Source organism: Salvelinus namaycush, chromosome 22 (assembly GCF_016432855.1).
Source record: "Salvelinus namaycush isolate Seneca chromosome 22, SaNama_1.0, whole genome shotgun sequence".
Taxonomy (NCBI): domain Eukaryota; kingdom Metazoa; phylum Chordata; class Actinopteri; order Salmoniformes; family Salmonidae; genus Salvelinus; species Salvelinus namaycush.
This window is the reverse complement of record NC_052328.1, coordinates 25,373,423-25,395,109: the sequence shown is the minus strand read 5'-3', so window position 1 is coordinate 25,395,109 and position 21,687 is coordinate 25,373,423. Positions and strand designations below refer to the sequence as shown.

The following is a 21,687-nucleotide window of genomic DNA, read 5'->3' as shown; positions in this document are numbered from 1 at the left end:
CTTTATGTCTGCCCTATTTACTGTACTGTGGATGGTTCATTTAGCTGGTGGGATGGAGAAGAGATGTTGTAACTAAGTCCCATTATAAGAGATTGTTGTAAATCTAAAAGGCACATTACAGTGGACATGGATGGTATAATGACTTCCATGAATCAGGCATTTGACTGGATTTTAGGCAGTTTATATAATTTCATTATAACACTGAATTACCTGTTGTTGAGCTCTGAATAAATGAATGATAAGATAGCAGGAAGGATGGAAAGAAAACAACACTAATGTGAAACATTTCCATGGGTTGTACCTGGAAGATGGGCATGAGTTTCATTCTTTCCCACTCCTGCACTAAAGACTATCATGTTGCACATCAGGTAAAGGGATCTGTGCTTACACACACACACACACACACGCACACACACACGCACCAGAGATCAGGTTAAAACCCCTCGCTTCAAAGCACATGGAGCAGAGGGAAGGAAGATGGCACCTGCGTTTTGTTCTGGTGCTGGATCCAGTATGATGGTGAGAGAACAGGGAAAAGGAACAAGGATCTGAACTCTACAGCCCAGTCGGGTCTCTGAGGACTGTATGAACACATAGATGGAGGGAATGACACTTGTCTTCAATATGAAGTGAACTGATAAAAGGGGTTCATGGCCCCCTAACCCTCACCTAACCCCACCTTGGTTAACAGATCTCTTGGGTGTTTGGAAGCTTTGTGTTGCCAAGATGATGCAGCAGATTTTGAGGGACATGTACATCGATCCGGACCTGCTGGCGGAGCTCAACGAGGAGCAGAAGCATATCCTATTCTATAAGATCCGCCAGGAGCAGGTGAGGCGCTGGGATGAGAGGGAGAACCAAGAGAACCAGGAGAACCCTGAGAACCAGGACCAGGGGAAGAAGGGTGAGTCTGGGTGTACTGTACTGAGTCTTTTTGACAAGCGGAGTGTAGATTTAGACATGCTTTTAGCTGTGTCTACATTATGATTTCATAGGGATGTTTGGTATTGGTACTGGTAAGTTTCGTCAAATAGAATATTCCAAAATAAACTGAAGACTGTAGAGGTTGTGTTTGGAATGGTTTTATTAGTCACAGACACAGACAGTCAAAGGTGATGCTAACATGCTATCCCCACTGTGCCCGCTCAGGCAGCAGGAGAAGTATCCAGTGGCTGCAGGGCTGCGATGGGGATGTGTGGGTGTGGGTGATGGGCGACGCTCCTGGGGATAAGCCTTATGAGGACATCATCAAGGAGCTGATGGGGGAGAAAGCCAGACGGCAGGCTCAGCAGGAGGCCAAGGAGCTCTGGTGAGTGGGAAGGGATAAACCATTGTAAATGGTAAATGTTATTGAAGCAAGGGAAAATGTGCCAGAGAGATTATACTGTATGAGGGATGAGATGGGTAAATAGGGAGATATGTGTGTTATAGAGCCAGAAGTAGATTGAAACTCTCCAAAGACATAGTTGATGCAACCCATGTCAAATTGGGCTTTAGGTAGGTTTCTCACCCCTTCCTTTCACAACAAAGTGTTTTTCAACAACCCTCTTGCTCAGGCGAACCAAAGAGGCTGAGATTGAGGAGAAGTTCCGGGATGCTATGGCAAAGGAGAAGGCCCGTTTTGTGGCAGGGAAGTGGAAAGAAGAAACGGAGGACAGGAAGGCTGCCAAGCAGGAAGAGGAACACATCCAGGAGGCTCTCAAGGTAGGGCAAAGGCTACGTGTGTGTGTGTGTGTGTGTGTGTGTGTGTGTGTGTGTGTGTGTGTGTGTGTGTGTGTGTGTGTGTGTGTGTGTGTGTGTGTGTGTGTGTGTGTGTGTGTGTGTGTGTGTGTGTGTGTGTGTGTGTGTGTGTGTGTGTGTGTGAGTGATGGGGATCTTTGGTTGCAATTTGGAAATGCGAGTCGGATTACTTTTCCCATACAATCCAAGTGATCAATGTCATCTACAGGGATTGTGTTGATGCCCACCTTCAGGGCATATATTCTTTTTGCTGGACTACCTTGCCAGAACAGTCCCATTAAATATTTAAGCCTTTAAGTTGCATGGTGCAACGCCACACTGCTGTTAGAGAGAGAGGACATCCCCACAGTCTGCATCCCAGCTCCCCTGCTCTACAGTAGAGGGAGAAATATGAGAGAGGGGGATCGGACGATCGATACTCAATCTGGGAAGCACACTAGCAAAGGGAGAATCAGCCTTATTAGAGGGATCTGTGGGGCAGGGGTGAAGTATTTTCCAGGGAGTGCACTCCACAGAACAACCCTGTGTGTGTGTATATGTGTATGTGTGTGCGTGTGCTTGGGTGGGTGTAGAGATACCGTATATGTATATGAGGATTGATCATGGAAAAGGGTTTGGTCTTTATCAAACTTCATCATCTTTATACCTTCAAAGAAGAAGAAGAGGAAATAAGGGGGGGAGCTGGAATCTGTGGGGGATGGCAGCAGCACATCTGCGCATTCGATCACTGCTGTACCATAGAGCCCTGTTGGAGCAGTCCTGGGTGATGTAGAACCCGGACGAATGAGACCTTCTTAAGAAACTCGTGAAATATTAAAGAGCTTGTTTATCATTGCTCTCTGTTGAGCTCGCCTGAAGGAAAAGCGCTGAGTCATTAAACATTTTCCTGTCTGAACCTCTGAGACAAACTGGAACTAAAATATAAAATATAGAAGACGCTAAAGTCGTATCGCTAGACTATGTATAGCAGAGTTAGGTCATTAGTCTTCCACCAATTCAGTTTTCAATTCACAACCCTGGCTTCCACTACAATGTCTAAAAATACAATTTAACTGTCCTGTTTGATGGGTTCATTGTGCTGAAAACCCTGGTTTGAACCCCTGTTGGTTACATTCACAGCAGAGTAGCCTTTGACCTCTTTGAGAAACCCAATCGTGGTAAGTGCTTGACTTACCATTGAAGCAGAACCCTGTGTGGTCTGAAACTATGAATATGTTCACTGAGGTTCTATACACTGTATGTTCTTTCCAAAGTATCAAACAACACCAATTATCTCCCCATCACAACTGTCAAAAACATCGCTCACCACTCTCCAGCAGGGGGAAAAAGCCTTTTAGCTAGAACAAAACACAACAGCTAACAATGGTCCCGGTCGAAAGCTGCCTGTTTTCACTCCATTACTCAATGGCAATTACTGCATGCAACTAATTACAAGGCTTAAGTGGTTCAAATTACCACAATGCCATGTGTTTGTCCGTGGGAATAAATTATTCAATAAATTATTACCACATCAGTACAGATGATGAGCTGAATGCTTGTGTATGGAATATCATACTGGGCCCGATTTCCCAAAAGCATCTTAAGGCCAAGATCATCATAAGAACCTTTGTATGAGCATCGTTTCATCTCAGAGTCCATCGTTACTAAAGTTGCACTTGAAAACGCTTGTTATTTACCGACTGCCTCAGACCACTCGTAAAAGAGCATTGTTAGGTGCTTTTTGCCCTTCCGCATCACTTTACACACAAAAGATCTGTGCTTAACATAGAATCAAGATGCTTATTGGTCTCTCTGTGACTGCAGATAACTTCAGAACAAGGTTGCCAATGTCTTTGTAATTTTTACAAACAAACGTGGTATAAAAATATGCTTCAAATGAAAAGCTAGATGACTCAAATATTATTACAGTTTACATAGGCATATATATTTAAATAATATTGAAATCAATTTCTTATTCAGTCAATTGAGTTCTATTTTGCTAATTGTAGGTTACAGAAATGTTTGCCTCAGCATACACTATATATACAAAGTATGTGGACACCCCTTCAAATGTGTGGATTCAGCTATTTCAGCCATTTCCTTGTCCCATTGTTGACAAGTGTATAAAATCAAGCACACAGCCATGCAATCTCCATAGACAAACATTGGCAGTAGAATGGCCTTACTGAAGAGCTCAGTGATTTTCAACGTGGCACCGTCATAGAATGCCACCTTTCTAACAAGTCAGTTCGTCCAATTTCTGCCCTGCTAGAGATGCCCCAATCAATCGTAGGTGCTCTTATTGTGAAGTTGAAACGTCTAGGAGCAACAACGGCTCAGCCGCGAAGTGGTAGGCCACACAAATCAAACTCACAGAACAGGACTGCCAGGTGCTTAAGTGCGGTGCGTGTAAAAATCATCTGTCCTCGGTTGCAACACTCACTACCAAGTTCCAAACTACCTCTGGAAGCAACGTCACCTCAAGAACTGTTCGTCAGGAGCTTCATGAAATGGGTTTCCATAACCGAGCACCCGCACACAGACCTAAGATCATGCGCAATACCAAGCGTCGGCTGGAGTGGTGTAAAGCTCGCCGCCATCGGACTCTGGAGCGTTGGAAACGCGTTCTCTGGAGTGATGACTCACGTTTCACCATCTGGCAGTCCGTCGGAGGAATCTGGGTTTGGCGGATGCCAGGAGAATGCGACCTTCCCCAATTTATAGTGCTAACTGTAAAGTTAGGTGGAGAAGGAATAATGATCTGGGGCTGTTTTTCATGGTTTGGGCTAGGCCCCTTATTTCCAGTGAAGGGAAATCTTAATATTAACATGACAAAATACAATGACATTCTAGACGATTCTGTGCTTCCAACTTTGTGGCAACAGTTTGGGGAAGGCCCTTTCCTGTTTCAGCATGACAATGCCCCAGTGTACAAATCAAGGTCCATACAGAAATGGTTTGTCGAGATCCTTGTGGAAGAACTTGACTGGCCTGCACAGAGAATTGACCTCAACCCCATCGAACACTTTTGGGATGAATTGGAACGCTGACTGGAGCCAGGCCTAATCGCCCAACATCAGTGCCTGACCTCACTAATGCTCTTGTGGCTGAATGGAAGCAAATCCCCACAGCATTGTTCCAACATCTAGTGGAAAGCCTTCCACGAAGAGTGGAGGCTGTTAAAACAGCGAAGGGGTGCACACTCCATATTAATGCCAATGATTTTGGAATGAAATGTTAGACGAGCAGGTGTACACGTATTTTTGCTCATGTAGTGTATTTCATGATGTGTAACAACATGTGCGCCATCTGTCATTATAGTGCATTACTATTAGCCTGGCTAATGCGCGATGTTAAGGACGTAGAGAGGTTGGTGTTAGCAAGACTAGATTCTTATTGTGTAAACATTAGAATAAAGGTCCGGTTTCATTAATACAAAAGTGAAGACGGATCATCTCCTGGAGATATATTATTATCTTTATGGCTGTAAATATCAGAATCTGAGATTATGCTACAGGACACATTTGCTGATTGGAATATGTCCCGAGACTCTGCTGATAACGTCGACGAGCTAACCACCTCCGTCACCGGCTTCGTAAGGAAATGCATCCGCGACGTTGTCCCCACAGTGAAGGCTCGCTGCTTCCCCAATCAAAAGCCCTGGATTAACAGAGGTTGGCGCTAAACTAAAGGACAGGGCTACCGCATACAGGGTCTTGCATACAACCATGAGGCTACAGCTGAGGACAGGAACATGTTTAAGAAGTCCCGCTACAAGGACTATGTAGGAATAAGGTGGGATCATATTACACAGGAAGACCCAGCCGTGATCTGCCCCCACCAACCCAGAGGACTGGGTGATCTCGCAAGGCCGCGGGCCGGACAGTATTCCAGGGCAGGTTCTCAGAGCATGCGCAGATCAGCTGGCAGACATATTCACGGTAATTTTCAACCCCTCCTTGTCCCAGTCTTTAATCCCCTCATTTTAAAATGACTACCACCCTGTGGCACTCATATCTGTAATCATGAAATGCTTTGAAAGGCTAATTATGGCACACATCAACTTCATCATCCCAGACACCCTACACGCACTCCAATTTGCATACCGCTCCAAAAGATCCATAGATGACGCAATCTCAATTGCACTCCACACTGTCCTCACCCACCTATAAGAGGAATACCTATATGAGAATGCTGTTTAACACCATTGTCCCCTCCAAGCTCATCACCAAGCTTAGGACCCTGGGACTGAACACCTCCCTATGCAACTGGATCCTGGACTTCCTGATAGGCCGCAACCAGGTGGTGAAGGTAGGCAACATCACCTCTGCCACACTGATCCTCAACACAGGTGCCCCACAGGGGTGTGTGCTTGGTCCCCTCCTGTACTCCCTGTTCACCACGACTGCATGACCGCGCATGTCTCCAACACCATCATCAAGATAGCTAATGACATAACGGTGGTAGGCCTGATCACTGGCGAAAATGAGCCAGCCTACAGGGAGGTCAGTAACCTGGCAGTGTGGTGCCAGTACAACAACCTCCCTCAAAGTCAGTAAGACCAAGCTGATAATGGAATACAGGAAACGGGAGGGCGAGCACGCTCCCATCCACATCAACAGGGCTGCGGTGGAGCGGGTTGAGAGTTTCAAGTTTTTCGTCCCCAAATCAATAAGGACTTAAAATGGTCTACTCACATGCGCACAGTCGTGAAGAAGGCACGACAGTGCCTCTTCCCCCTCAGGAGGTTGAAAAGTTTTGGCATGGACCCTCAAATCCTCAGAAGTTCTACAGTGGCACCATTGAGAGCATCTCGACTGGCTGCATCACTTCTTGATATGGCAACAGCACCACTCTATCCCTAAGACAGCTAAACAGCCAACAGACTATCTACTCTACGGGGGCGGCCGGTAGCCTAGCGGTTAAGAGCGTTGGGCCAGTAACCGTTGAGCCAGTAACTCGAATCACCAAGCCGGCAAGGTGTAAAAATCTGTTGTTTTGCCCTTGAGCAAGGCAGTTAACACCAACAACAACAACGGCTCCCCGGGCGCCAATGATGTGGATGTCGATTAAGGCAGCAGCCCCCTGCAGCTCTCTGATTGAGGGGTTGGGTTAAATGCGGATGACACATTTCGGTTGAAGTCATTCAGTTTTGCCACTGACTAGGTTTCCCCTTCACACACACACTCACATATAATCATAATTTACACTGCTATTACTCTTGTTAATTACATATCCTGATGCCTAGTTACCTTACCCTTATATATATATATATATATATATATATATATATATATATATATATATATATATATATATATATATACCTCTATCACTCCAGTATCCCTGCACATTGTTAATATGTATGTATGTGTTCAGTATTTGAACTGACCCTGTACAGTACATAGCTTCTTACTTGCTCATGTTCTTATTTCTTATTTTCATTTGTTGTGTGTTTTTGTTCTACCTTATGTTATTTTTAGAGCTACATTGATATTGATTAGTACATTGTTGGGTTTTGAGCTTGCAAGAAAGGCAATATACTGTACTTGTGCATGTGACATTAAAACGTGAAAATATTGAGGCGGCTTGTTCTAATGCTCAGCCTACCTTACAATAGGCTTGATGTACAAAATCTTAGATTTGGCCCATCATTACGCACATTTTGTTACATACCATGAAATGGATTGTGGCAAAAAATTGTCTGTAGCCTACACTTAGCTAAATAGAACTCAATATGATTGAAATATGGACTATGTAGCCCGCTGTATTTAACTTTTAATTCAGTCATCTCAGTGTTCATTTGAAGCATAATTTATTTATTCGCTTGTTTCTATTTTGTAACAATTGCAAAGACATTGGCAACTTTGTATTTATAGTCAACTTGGTTCTGAAGTTATCGGCGGTCACAGATTAACAACAAGTGCCGTGGAAGGGCCAAAAACGACCTAACGACTCACCTACTGTTCTAAGAGTGGTCTGAGGCAGTCGGTAAATAACGAGTGTTTTCAAGTGCAACTTTAGTAATGATGGTTTTGGGAAATTTAACAATTCTCCTACGAAGGATCTTACGATTAACTTTGTCTTAAGCGGGCTCAGGACAATAATTACTGAGGTGTCTTATTACAAAATGATATGCAAATAACTCGGCAGTGTGTGTGTGGGTGTGCGTACGTGCATGTGTGGTGTGTACGCCCGCCAGTCTTTTGTTTCGCATTCCTCACACATTACTTCTCCGACAGAAACGAGAGGAGGAGGAGAGACAGCAAGGTGAGGAGGAGATAAAACGTGCAGAGGAGAAGAGAGCGAGGGAGCTGTATATCTCCCTGGAGCAGGAACAGAGAAGGAGTGAGAAGGATGACAAGGAATGGGAGGAGCAACGTAAGTCAAGTCTTCCCTGCCTTTTCTGTCTACAACTGTTTTCCTTTCCAGTGATCACCTCCTTCAATTCTACACCCCTCATTTTTACTCCTTTAACATCATCCTCTTGTATTCACCTGTACCTCCCTAAATATCAACTCCAAAACTTCTGTTGTTTATTCTCAAACTTGTACAGTTAAGTTCTCTCGTGGTACTACAGGACACATCTGAGAATGAAAGTCCAATGCAAAGTCACTTCCTTTTCAAATCCTCTCTCTCCTCCATTTCGCCCCTTCCAGTGCGGCGCTCTAAGATGGCTGACCAGGAGATGCAGAGAAAAGCAAGGCGGGCACGGGATGAGTACAAGCGCCAGTCCCTGCGGGCTATAGAGAAGGGCCGTGTGGCAGGGCTCAGTGGGCTGTTCCAGCAGGGCCCAATGGTGGGGAACGGACCAACAGCAGCCCCCTTCAGGAGATACAGCAATGTGCTAGAGTCCTCCTCCTCCACCACCCACCGCCCCGGCCTCCAGCCTGCTGCTCCTCCACTGTATCGCCGCAGACAGAGCCAAAGGCACAGCACCATTGTTACACAGCCACTGATGGACAGGTACAGATATAGCGCTAGCCTACTCCTCATGAATACGTATAAGGATAGTTATAAACTGGGTTGTTTGAGCAATGAATGCTGATTGGCTGCTCTAATTACGTTGATAACCAGTTTATAATAGCAATAAGGCACCTCGGGGGTTTGTGGTGTATGGCCAATATAGCACGGCTAAGGGCTGTATACAGGCACTCCACGTTGCGTGGAGGATGTATAAGGATGTATAAGGATAAATATGGTACTAGCCTACTACTCATGAATACGTATAAGGATAGATATAGCACTAGGTTACTACTCATGAATATGTGTAAGGATAGATATAGCACTAGCCTAATACTCATGAATATGTATAAGGATACACAGCACTTGCCTACCGCTCCTGAATATGTTTAAGGATAGATATAGTAGGGATGAGGGTGGAAATAGAAACATTGAAGATTTTCCTCTAGCCTATGAGCCTACTACTCATAAATATGTATAACGATATAGCATTTGCCTACTACTCATGAATATGTATAGGGATAGATATAGCATAATTACTATGCAAGAACCAATCAATATACAGATCAGATGCATAGAGTGGTAAAGTAGAATCAATTTATATAAAATATTGTATATTGAGTGATACACAGAAGCAGACCCGATAGGCCCGCCATGTTTTTTTGTGCCTGGATCTCATCTAAAGCATGATGCACCTTTATCATGGCAGCATTAAAAGGCTTAGGGCAACCTGTGCTATAATATGTCTTAAATGGTTATTGTGATATATGATGTGTTTATGTCTTGCTTCCCTTCTCTTTTTTTTCTCTGTCTTCTCCAGTCCTGCCTGGGTGAGAGCCCCCCGGCCCAGCTCCAGAGAGTGTGTTTTGCTGTGGTTCAAAGAAGAGCAGACGCCCAAACAGGCTGGCTATGAGCGCAACAGCACCACCATCGCTCCCTGGTTCCACGGTCAGTGCTGAGTTGTTATCTTGATCAATCGTGGATCCCTCCAAGTTCCCCTCTTGCACCAATCTACTTTTCTTCACTACCACTGCCACATGCAAACTATCTAACTCAAAAGTATTCTCAGGACTTGAGCATTGAAGGGACGTGTCAGTCTGTTCGTGCATGGCTGGAGGGATGAGGCTCTTCAATAATAAATAGGCCACCCTAGACTAATTACTGGCGAGTGGCCCTGAGCACTAACTCTCTCCATAACAGGTCACAGTGTGTAGCTCCTGGTTAAGTGACAAAAGCCCAGATGAATGGGCCTATGAGTGGCACACTCCACTGGAAAGAGGGGTGCAACATGCACTTCATGCTATCATGCAGAGGTATCAGGCATCTAAACAATGTGAGCACACCCAAGCCCACTCTTTATATTGAAAAGATGCCAGTTTAATACCGTTTTCCCAAATCATGCATTCAGGCAACTGTCATCATCTCTCCGTCACTGAGATTACTTTTGTCAGTAACAATGTTACACAACATTAAAAGGAAATATTCACGCATTTTAAATGTTTTTGTATTTCTGCATCTCCGAGCAATGTTCTATCGATTCCCGGGGTCAACTATGTTTTCATGTGTATCTGAGCTCTTTCCATTTACGCAGTATGACGTAGCATTGTGAAAAAGTTGCCCTCACTACACTGGAAGTTAATAGGAAGATTACTTTTAGATCGCGAAAATGTCTATCATACAGGTCAGATTTCAATACTGTCTGATGTCATAATGCAGGAGGTCTTCTCTCGAATGAGCCATTGATCATATTTTTGCGATATTCCTAACTTACTAACTTCCTATTTCTCTGCCACTTCAATCCAAGGTGTATTGCATGGTGCCTTTGCAAACTTCACACTGCAAAGAACACGATCTGTAGGTTGAACATGGTGAGATTGTAGACTCCTAAATTGATATTGTAGTTTGTTTAGGCGATTTTACAGATGTTGCTATTATTGTGTGTAGCTAGCCCATATAGGGGATAGCATTATGGGTTGTGTAGTAAACTTGAGCTGCAACAGATTTCCACAAAGATTTTCAGATGTTGCTACCAACCTTTTTATAAAGACAAAATTAAAACATTTGTTCACAAAATATATTTTTCTCACATATTAGTGTAATCTAACACTGTAAATTACAGGCAGGTTTGGGGAGTAACAGGTTACATGTAATCCATTACATGTAAGGATTACAAAAACCGGTAACTGTAATCTGTTACATTTCCAACAAAAATATTATTATCAGATTACAGATACTTTTGAAAAACTAGATGATTACTTAGAGGATTACTTTTAAAAAATCTTTGACACTTCTCTGTTTTCTCAATGACATTCAAATCAGCATTGAAAAAAAGTGCAAATTGAAGTTTGTTCCACCTGAGTGAGTCTGACCACAAATCAGAGACCACTCTGATGACACACCAAATGTGTTTGGTCGATCGCGGGAAAAGAGCAGGAATAGGCTTTTGTAGGCTACAGTCCGAGATATGTCTTCCAATGGTGCGACTGCTGTCAGCATCCAAAGATTATCCAATTTGAATAAACGCTTGGAGGTAAGGATGACAGCAGTGGTGTAGTCTACAGCGATACGGATATCACTTATTATTGATATCTTCATAGCGCATTGATGTGAATCACACTGCTACTCTCTCATTTAGCTATTTGCACCTTACGGATTGTGGTTGTTGTGGATGGCTGTTCACAAATCTAAATATGTATTTGAACCCAATAATGGTTGAATTCAAGAAGTAAGCTGCCTGTCATTGTTTTTGAAACCAGTGGACAGCCAGTGAAAAATGGGCTCTTGCAACAGCTGCATAGTGTGGATCCCAGCCTATGGAATAAGTGGGACTTTTATTGCTCAATCTAATTCATGCTGTAAAAAAAATCTATAGGTCTAATGGACACATGCTCAAACTCGCACACTTTTGATATACTTAAAGGGGCAATCTGTAGTTGCTATATCCATTTTTATATATCCATTGATTCTTGAAGAATATAACTTATAAATGCCTCATAAGTTTAGTTCAACTGTCACACTCCATGAGAACCCAAAATATAAACTTGTTTTTCTCCAATGTTTGTAAACATTGTAAATGTAAACAAACACTGTTTAGCCTCATAACATGTTTAAAATAATAAATTTGATGTCATGGATGGTCAATCCTTGCATCCATAGCTCTGTCTATTAATCTGAGAGTAGTTACATTTCTCCAGGCCCATCCCTCAGCTTTTTATCAAAACAGAAGCGGGGTGTCCATTTTGTTATTGTTTCATCTGTGGATTTGCCCTTTAAACAGCTGCATATTATCAAGATAAAGTGTCTTAAAGTGTAAGCCTATAGCAAATGCAGCATATGGCATTCATTTTTCACATGTAAATAGCACTTTTCAGTAGTGCTCAAAGCATGCCTTTCCATGAACGCAACGTTTATTTTTCAACTCGAATCAATGAGCCCAATAAGTCCTCTATGACAACAAAATCATAAACAGTGTAGGGCTGGCTAGTAAGTCCTTAGGTTTGGGGTTATGCTCAAGTAAACAATTTGGCTAATCTATACTTCCATATTTCCAAGTCCTATTCTTGAAGATCAAGGGGTATAACATTTATTGGAATGACTGGAATTCTGATAAACTTTGGTTTTAAATGTAAATATATAATTTAATCGTATTATATGTAGTAGAAAGCGATGGGTTGAAAGAAGCCTTCATTACCAACCCATAAAGTAAATTTAACCTCCATATATGGCCAGCTATGTAAAGTTCAACATTGATTTATCATACTTGTTTGTCTTCTACTAATGCCTCAAAGGGAAAGTAATCTAAAAGTAACTGAATGTAATCAGATTACGTTACTGAGTTTGTGTAAACCAAAAGTTACGTTACTGATTACAATTTTGGACAGGTAACTAGTAACGAACGGATTACATTTAGACAGTAACCTACCCAACCCTGATTATAGGAATGTGTGGTTTCATGTGGATTTTTCCTTTAATCATTTAGGGCAATGAGTTTTTCTGGACCTAATGAGAGGAAATTCAAGAATATTATGCAAGGACCTTGGGCTTCTATTTGCTTTGGATTTAACTACTGTCAGATTCTCCCTCCTCCTCAGGTCTAATTTAACTACTGTCAGACTCTCCCTCCTCCTCAGATCTAATTTAACTACTGTCAGACTCTCCCTCCTCCTCAGATCTAATTTAACTACTGTCGGACTCTGCCTCCTCCTCAGATCTAATTTAACTACTGTCAGACTCTCCCTCCTCCTGACCTCAGGTCTGATTTAACCACTCAGACCCGCTCCCCTCCCCAGGTCTGATTTCCAGACAGGAGTCAGAGACCTTGCTGATGAACGCAGCAGAGGGCTCCTTCCTGGTGAGGGTGAGTGACAGGATCTGGGGCTACACGCTGTCCTATCGCACGGCCGACGGCTTCAAACACTTCCTGATCGACGCATCAGGAGACTACTACAGCTTCCTGGGTGTGGACCAGAACCGCCACGCCACCCTGGCTGACCTCATCGACTTCCACAAGGTGGGCAGGCAGTTTACAGTATGTACAGGGTTTCACACAGTGAACTGCAGGGGTTGGGTCAGACACTTAGCATGCTCTATACATCAGTAATGTCAGTGTCAGCATAGAGACTCCATGTGGAAATCAGATTAAATGGTTACTTAGTAACGCAACATCAAAGTGACAGCCAGCAAACATCTGGGAGTAAGTCTAATCAAATGCTCCATGATATACATCTGTGATCTTTTCATATCACATCAACTATTTTAGCAACCAATCACAAGCACGGCTGAACTGCGTTATCTTCAATAACACTGACTTACTTACCATGGAAACATATTCTCAGATGCAGAGGCTGACAGAACTGAATGTGTGAACTGTTTATCTGTGACATTAGTTATATGCTAATGTGAAAAGGGTGCACGTTGGTCTTCAGGAATTTGCATGTCTCTTTGGCATTACACACACATACAGTATAACATGGAGTCACTGTGTACTGATCAGATAGAGCATACTGACAAACAGTTTGAATATGATTCACCACAGATCATCACATTGAATCTGGAAAAACGGAACATTAAACCATCCTGTTACTATATACAGTGCATTCGGAAAGTATTCAGACCCCTTGACTTTTTCCACATTTTGTTACGTTACAGCCTTATTCTAAAATTGATTAAATTGTTTCCCCCCCTAAATCTACACACAATACCCCATAATAACAAAGCAAAAACAGGTTTAGGAATTTTTGCAAATTGACAAAAAATCTAAAAACTGAAATATTACTGAAGTATTCAGACCCCTTAGTCAGTACTTTGTTTACGCACTTTTGGCAGCAATTACCTCCCTGACAAAGTCCCTTCTCCCCCGATTGCTCAGTTTGGCCGGCCAGCTCTAGGAAGAGTCTTGGTGGTTCCAAACTTCTTCCATTTTAGAATGATGGAGGCCACTGTGTTCTTGGGGACCTCCAATGCTGCAGACATTTTTTGGTACCCTTCCCCAGATCTGTGTCTCAACACAATCCTGTCTCGGTGCTCCATGGACAATTCCTTCGACCACATGGCTTGACTTTTGCTCTGACATGCACTGTCAACTGTGGGACCTTATATAGACAGTTGTGTGCATTTCCAAAACCATGTAAAATCAATTGAATTTACCACAGGTGGATTCCAATCATGTTGTAGAAACATCTTGTGGCGTACAGCAGGTCAGCCACCAGGGGGAGACTCGTCGAGGCCTGGTAACAGACGGAGTATACATCATGAGGCGATGTCTCCATCTGCTGGACGTGCCAGGTCTCGACGGGCTCTCCGGCCAGGACTAATTGGGGCTGATTGGGGATTGGTGAGTAATCAAGGGCTGATTGCTCACCAGCTGTACAAGTCCCATAAAGCTGCCAGAAGGGCAGCACACAGGGAAGAGACTGAGGGGAGGAAAGGACTCCCGTATAGTTGGGGACGGTACCAGAGGTAACAGGAGGGAGTTCCGTTTTTGATCCCCACAGGATACAGCAAGACCCGGAGCCCAGAAGACGGTATCCCGGAGAGGGTCTCTTGGGGGAGACCTATTCTTTTCTTTGGACTTTTATTTTAATAAACACCTTTGAAACTGAGCTAATCCTACTCTGTCCGTGTCTGATCTGTGTAAACGTTTTGACCCAGCCCCCTGGTCTGCCACAAGTAGTGGAGAATGTGGGCATTCTGATAATGTGGTCAGATCAAGGTTGACCTTAACGCAGCATCAGCATGGACGAGTTGATAGCTCAATTCATCCGCGCCCAACAAGCCCAACAGGTGGTTCAGGAACGAACGCTGGAGGAACAGCGGCTACAAAACGTCCACCTCATTGAGGAAATCAGGAAGCTACAAGGAGGAGCTAACAGAAGATGACGACATCGAAACCTACCTCTGTACATTTGAATGGACAGCACTATGGGAAGGATGGCCATGGCAGAAGTGGGCCAGTCCGCTGGCCCCATTCCTCTCTGGGAATGCCCAAAAGGCGTATTGGAACCTGAACGATGAACAGGCGGCTAACTACGACGGACTCAAACAGGAGATACTCAGCCGCCACGGGTACAGCCTGGCCCATCAGGCTCAACTATTCACGAATGGAGGTTCGTAGCCGACGCATCCCCCCGAGCCCAGATGAGCGACCCACTGCGCGTCACCAGCCTAACCGACGTATCCACCCTCTCCGTCCTAGACAAAGTGGTCCTGGATCGCTTCCTACCGGCACTACCCCACGGCATGAAGAGGGCAGCGAGTCTATGCGCGCCCCAGACCTTGGAGGGCCTCCTGGAAGCAGTGGAGACACATCAGAACACTCAGACCCTGCTGAGTGGGAGCCGGGCCGAGTCGGCGACCCGTTCGAGGAGTCGGAAGGACAACCCCAATGCTGTGTACCCTGAACCGACAGTCGGCAGGGCCAAGGGACCGCAAACCCGTGGAGAGACGGCTGGGGTAGGGTCGACCCGCCACCGATGACCCCAGGTAGATGGAGACCAAAAAATGTGTTTTGAGTGTGGCTCCCGGGGGCACACTGCCTGGAATTACCCGGCTCGAGAGGAGTCGATGCCATCAGCAAGCCCCGGAGGCGAGGTGGGTCACGCAGTGAACTACGTCACATCCTGTTGGGCACACCACGAATCAACTGCACCCATGGTCCAGGTGAAGGTTGACGGACACAACACGGAAGATCTATTAGACTCCGGAAGTATGGTTACCCTCGTAACCACGAGCCTGCTGAACCAGGATACCGAACATGGAAGGGAGATGTCCATTTCCTGTGTTCACAGGGATACAAAGCGGTATCCAACCGTATGGGCCAACTTCGTGACGCCACAAGGGAACTGCCAGATGACGGTGGGTGCAGTACCGGAGTTGCCGATACCTCTCCTAGTGGGACGAGATTGTCCGCTGTTCGTGGCCCTGTAGGGGCACGAGCTGAGGAAGAAGGTAAGTGCCGGTCGAAGACGAGAGCAAGGATGACCCATCACCTGTGCAGCCCGGAAGCAAATGGTTAATCAACCTGTATCTACGGGTCCGGAGTTGGAGGGGGTGCCGGAACCCGACCCCCCTGGGGAACCACGGGAGGAAGAGCCCAGTCTCCCCTTCCTCGATTTCGAGGGGCCAGTCGAGACAACCCCTGGGGGCCAACTGAGGGGACAATTCGGGACAGTCCAGTGGGAGGATCCTACCTTGAAAGCCGCCGCAGTCCAAGTGATAGCGGTGGATGGACAGCTCCTTCCGGGGGTGAATGACTGGCGATACCCCCATTTCAAGAATAACCTTTTGTATCAGGTGTTGCGCCAACAGGGGGAACTTTGAAAGGTATTGTTGCTGCCACGACGGTACGTGGGAACCGTTCTTCAGCTGGCCCACATCCACCTGTTGGGGGCGCACCTGGGAATGGAGAAGACCTGGGAACGGATCGCCGCCTGGTTCCACTGGCCCGGGATGAGGATGACCGTGGAAGATTACTGTCGCAGCTGCCCGGGGTGTCAAATGACTGCCCCAAAGGCACACTTCCGAAACCCACTGGTCCCCTACCGATCATCTGGGTGCCCTTTGAACACATACCCCATGTCGAGGGTGGACGAGCTCATCGACCGATTGGGAAAGGCCTGGTACATCAGCACCCTTGACCTGACCAAAGGATATTGTCAGGTACCGTTGGCAGCCTCCTCCCGGGGGAAGACGCCGTTTTTGACACCAGACGGATTGTATCAGTACCGGGTGCTCCCGTTCGGTCTCCACGGAGCCCCACCCACATTCCAGCGACTGATGAATAAAGTACTTCGACCCCACCAGCAGTACGCAGCGGCCTATTTGGATGATATCATCATCCACAGCCAAGTTTGGGAAGAGCACCTGACGCGCCTCCAGGCGGTGCTGGACGCGCTCAGCCGGGTTGACCGCGAACCCCAAGAAATGCAAACTAGGGTTCGAGGGGATGGAGTACCTGGGGTATTTGATCGGACGGGGGGACGTCAAGCCCCAGGAGAGGAAGGTTCACGCGGTACGTGACTGGCCCATTCCACGCACCAAGACACAGGTCAAGTCCTTCCTAGGACTGGCAGGATACTATAGTTGGTTTATCCCCAACTTTGCGGCTATAGCTTCCCCCCTCACTGATCTAACCAGGGCCCGCCTCGCGAAAACAGTGAAATGGACGGACGAGACAGAAGCGGCGTCCAGCTGCCTGAAGGAAGTGCTGTGCTCCCATCCGATTCTCGTAACGCCCGATTTCCAGGTGCCGATGGTGGTCCAGACGGATGCATGTGATACGGAACTAGGGGCCGTTCCTTTCCCCGGGTCATAATGGGGAGGAGCACCCCATCATGTACATCAGCCGAAAGCTGATACCTAGAGAAAAAAAGTACTCCATTGTTGAGAAAGGGTGTCTAGCGGTGAAGTGGACAATAAACACTCTCAAGTATTACCTGTTAGGTACCCACTTCACCCTGGTCACGGACCATGCTCCCCTGGTCTGGATGGCCCGGGGAAAGGACACAAACGACCGGGTCACCAGGTGGTTTTTGTCCCTTCAACGCTTCTCTTTTTCTGTTGTACACAGGTCAGGGGCGAAGCATGGATACGCGGATGCCCTATCGAGAAGGGAGACATATGTCGCACTGAGAACAGTCCCCTCCCCGACAGAGCTATGGGGGGGGGGGTGTACAGCAGGTCAGCCACCAGGGGAGACTCGTCGAGGCCTGGTGACAGACGGCGTATACATCACGAGGCAATGGCTCCATCTGCTGGACGTGCCAGGTCTCGTTGGGCTCTCCGGCCAGGACTAATTGGGATTTGGTGAGTAAAAATGATTGCTCACCAGCTGTACAAGTCCCATAAAGCTGCCAGAAGGGCAGCACACAGGGAAGAGACTGGTGGAGAAAAGGACTCCCGTATAGTTGGGGACGGTACCAGAGTTAACAGGAGGGAGTTCAGTTTTTGATCCCCACAGGATACAGCAAGACCCGGAGCCCAGAAGACGGTATCCCGGAGAGGGTCTCTTTGGGGAGACCTATTCTTTTCTTTGGACTTTTATTTTAATAAACACCTTTGAAACTGAGCTAATCCTACTCTGTCCGTGTCTGATCTGTGTAAACGTTTTGATCCAACCCCCTGGTCTGCCACAATCTCAAGGATGATCAATGTAAACAGGATGCACCTGAGCTCAATTTAGAGTCTAATAGCAAGGGGTCTGAATAATTATGTAAATAAGGTATTTCTGTTTTTTATTTTTAATACATTTGCAAAAATGTCTAAAAACCTGTTTTAGCTTTGTCATTATGGGGTATTGTGTTTTGATTGATGAGAAGAAAAAAATATTTTATCAATTTTAGAATAAGGCTGTAACGTAGCAAAATGTGGAAAAAAGTCAAGGGGTCAGAATCCTTTCCGAATGCACTGTAGATACGTAATATGCAAGCAGTAAACACCAACAGACAAACAACAGCTGTTGATAAAAATGTATAGCGCAGACATATGAGACAGTCATGTAATGACTGTAGGGCAGTGGTACTCATTGCGCGAGCCCTTCATTTGTGGCTTGCGGTGATTTTCCTATTTTCCATTCATAATACGTAGTAATGGTGCAATTTCAATTCAAGGTGTTTAATGCAGGCCAGAATCACTTTAATTAATGCAGGCCAGAATCATATATCTAGTTGTCCCTGTACAGCAGATAGATGGCAGTATAGCGCAGCTGTTGAACAGAAAGGCCGAAATAGAACGTTTGCCGAAATAGAACGAAACTGCTCAGCTACAGCGACCGACACATGTCAGTTTACTACTAGCTAATTTTGCAGTCTGGTCGACATGGATCGATTTATTGTAAAAAAAAAAAAAAAAATTGACAATGAAAATGTGGGGGAAGAGCTGGAGAATAACGTGACAGCTATAAACGAACCACCGGAGAACCAGGAAAATCAGGAAGATGGCGGCGGGGAAATGCAGCTAGCTAACGTGGCTCCGATGGCTAAGAGAAGGATACGGTCGATTCAAGAATAACACAGAAAGTTCCAAAAGAAATGGACAGACAAGTATTTTTTGTACTGCATAATGGGACTAGCTCACTTTGTCTTATTTGCCAGAAGGCAGTCAATTGTTTTAAACGAGCAAATTTAGAGCGACATGTCCAGTTACACCATGCCCCCTTTGACAAAACATATCCACCACAAAGCAACCACAGAAACAACAAAATAGCGCAAGGACAGCTCAAGGGACAACAACAAATGATGGACAGTTCTAGCACTGTTGCAGAGGCAACATATGAGATTGCTTGGATACTCGTGAGAAACAAGGCCTTCACAGACTCAGATTGTCAAATAATGTTTTTTGGCCCGCAGCCGAAATATTGTATGCTGATTTCACAAACAAGGAAGCTATTTTAAAGCAAATTAAGGGACTGCAACTCTCAGACTCGACCATAACAAGACGCATAAAATACATCGGCAAGCAATTGATGACTGACATATCCGTGGCGCTGTGTTTTAGTATTGCGCTTGACGAAAGCGCTGATGTAAGTGACATTCCCCAATTATGTGTTTTGGTCCGTTTCCCTCAAAACGAGTCGTTCGGATAGGAACTTTTATGTTTACTGCCCCTTCAAGGCAAACACGAGGAGAGGATATTATGAAAGCCCTTGTTACATTTGTTGCTGATAATAATATTGACTGGTCAAATCGGGCATATGTGTGCACTGACGGCGCCCCAAATATGTTAGGGAATAAGAAGGGACTCATAGGCCTGATGAGAAGAGAGAGGATGTTCCCGAATTTGTTACATTTCATTGTATCATTCATCAGGAAGCACTTGTGGCTAAACTCAAAGACTGTGACTTACAGAATGTGATGCAGCAAGTCGTACTTGTGGTGATATTATTATTGCGATGGTACTGAATCACCTGCAATTCCGCGAGTTGCTGGAGGAATACCAGACCGAATATGTTGACTTGATATTTCACAATGAGGTGAGATGGCTGTCTCGTGGCAGAGTTTTGAAAAGAGGAGCCAGAGCTGGATGATCCACAGTGGATATTAAAGCGGAACACGGTGAATCTCCAGCTCCAAGGGAAAGCTAAAACTCCGGGCAAAATGCTGCGTGTGGTCACAGCATTTCAAAATAAAATCACCACACTGTTCATACCTGACAGACAGTTTGTTAATTTCCCCAAACTCAGCAGTCACCACATCCAACCCAGACATACTGCAACATTTTAGCTATGATGCATTTGTGCGTGTGTTGGAAGAGTTTGAGTCAAGATTCAAGGATATCATGGATTAAAAGAAGTTTTTCAACATCATTGAGAACCCCTTTCATGTCCCAATGTCCTGACAGTGCTGGAATACAGTGAGATAGTGGAGCTGCAGGCAAATGACACATTGCAAGGTGAACTAAGATCAGGTGTTACCCATTTCTGGAGCCTTGTGTCAGACACAGAGTATCCACTTCTGAAGCAGTGTGTGCAAAAGGTGACATCATTTTATGTCAGCACTTATTCATGTGAATCAACATTTTTAACAATGAATATTGTGAAACAAAAACAGAGAAACAGTCTGACCAATGTACACCTGGATTGCCTCACAAGGATAGCAACTACAGACTATAAATTTAGAATGAATTCAGTCGAGCAGAAGGGACATTTTCGCTTATCCAACTAATGAGATAACCCTTAATATGGGTCTTATACATGTGATGTAGCCTATGTGATGTGCTGTACATCAAATCAATTGCATGTGCTCTATTGCTCTGAATTTGCTCTCAATTGATGATAATGGAAGAAAAAGTACGACAAATTAAAGATCTGTGCGGCCCTCTGAATGATTGTCTCAACCCAAAGTGGCCGCCTTACAAAAAATAGTGAGTAACACTGCTGTAGGGTTTGTTCTGATGATCTGTCTGTCTGACTGTCTCTAGGAGGAGGTGATCACCACATCAGGAGGAGAGCTTCTGCAGGAGGCATGTAAACGTACAGTCTCAGCCACGGACTATGGGGGGCTCTTCCAATGATCCCCCCCCCCTACTTTGACCTCCCCCCACTGGATTCCCACAGTGAGCTCAGTCTTTCTCCAGGCATGGAGCCATGTCTTCAGACTCTAACCATTCCACAGGACTGTCTACAGACATCCGTTCCCCCAGTAGCATCTTGCATGCGCCTCGCCACTAACTGTTGCAGTGGGGAATTATTGGTAAACAAATTGCTGCTACAAGCTGTTTGGAAACTGGAAACTGTCTAACACGAGAGAGGAGTGAGCCATTGAGATATACATTGTTTCTACCTGAGAAGTTACACAACTGTTGAGCAACAGTGCAATTCAGGACAAGATCAAGCTCTTAGTGAAAGAGCAGACTGTGTACGCGGGTAAGTAGACAGACACCAGAGGCAACAAGGAACAGAGGTGGATTGTTAAAAGTGTCTCGCATCTGTCAAACACTCTTTTTGACACTATTTCTTGTTGAAGACAAAGATTCTCACTTTGTACTTATGCAAACTTATGATGAGAGAAA

At 45.2% G+C, this 21,687-nt stretch overlaps 1 protein-coding gene across 1 annotated transcript; it reads left to right on the top strand.

Moving 5' to 3' along the window:
* The first annotated feature begins 726 nt into the window (after positions 1 to 726).
* LOC120017808 (SH2 domain-containing protein 4B-like) lies at positions 727 to 21,189 on the top strand. The gene is made up of 8 exons (XM_038960778.1): positions 727 to 904; positions 1,150 to 1,309; positions 1,557 to 1,704; positions 7,962 to 8,100; positions 8,379 to 8,685; positions 9,503 to 9,630; positions 12,972 to 13,192; positions 21,097 to 21,189. The coding sequence occupies exons 1-8, from the start codon at positions 727 to 729 to the stop codon at positions 21,187 to 21,189; spliced, it is 1,374 nt and encodes a 457-aa protein (XP_038816706.1).
* Positions 21,190 to 21,687: the final 498 nt, after the last annotated feature.

What these genes read in the sequence shown, in the direction of transcription:
- LOC120017808 (XM_038960778.1), top strand. Translation starts at nt 727, where the DNA reads ATGATGCAGCAGATTTTGAGGGACATGTACATCGATCCGGACCTGCTG. An exon ending in CCAGGACCAGGGGAAGAAGG is followed by an intron (nt 905 to 1,149) that starts GTGAGTCTGGGT and finishes GTGCCCGCTCAG; the next exon opens with GCAGCAGGAGAAGTATCCAG. An exon ending in CAGGAGGCCAAGGAGCTCTG is followed by an intron (nt 1,310 to 1,556) that starts GTGAGTGGGAAG and finishes CCTCTTGCTCAG; the next exon opens with GCGAACCAAAGAGGCTGAGA.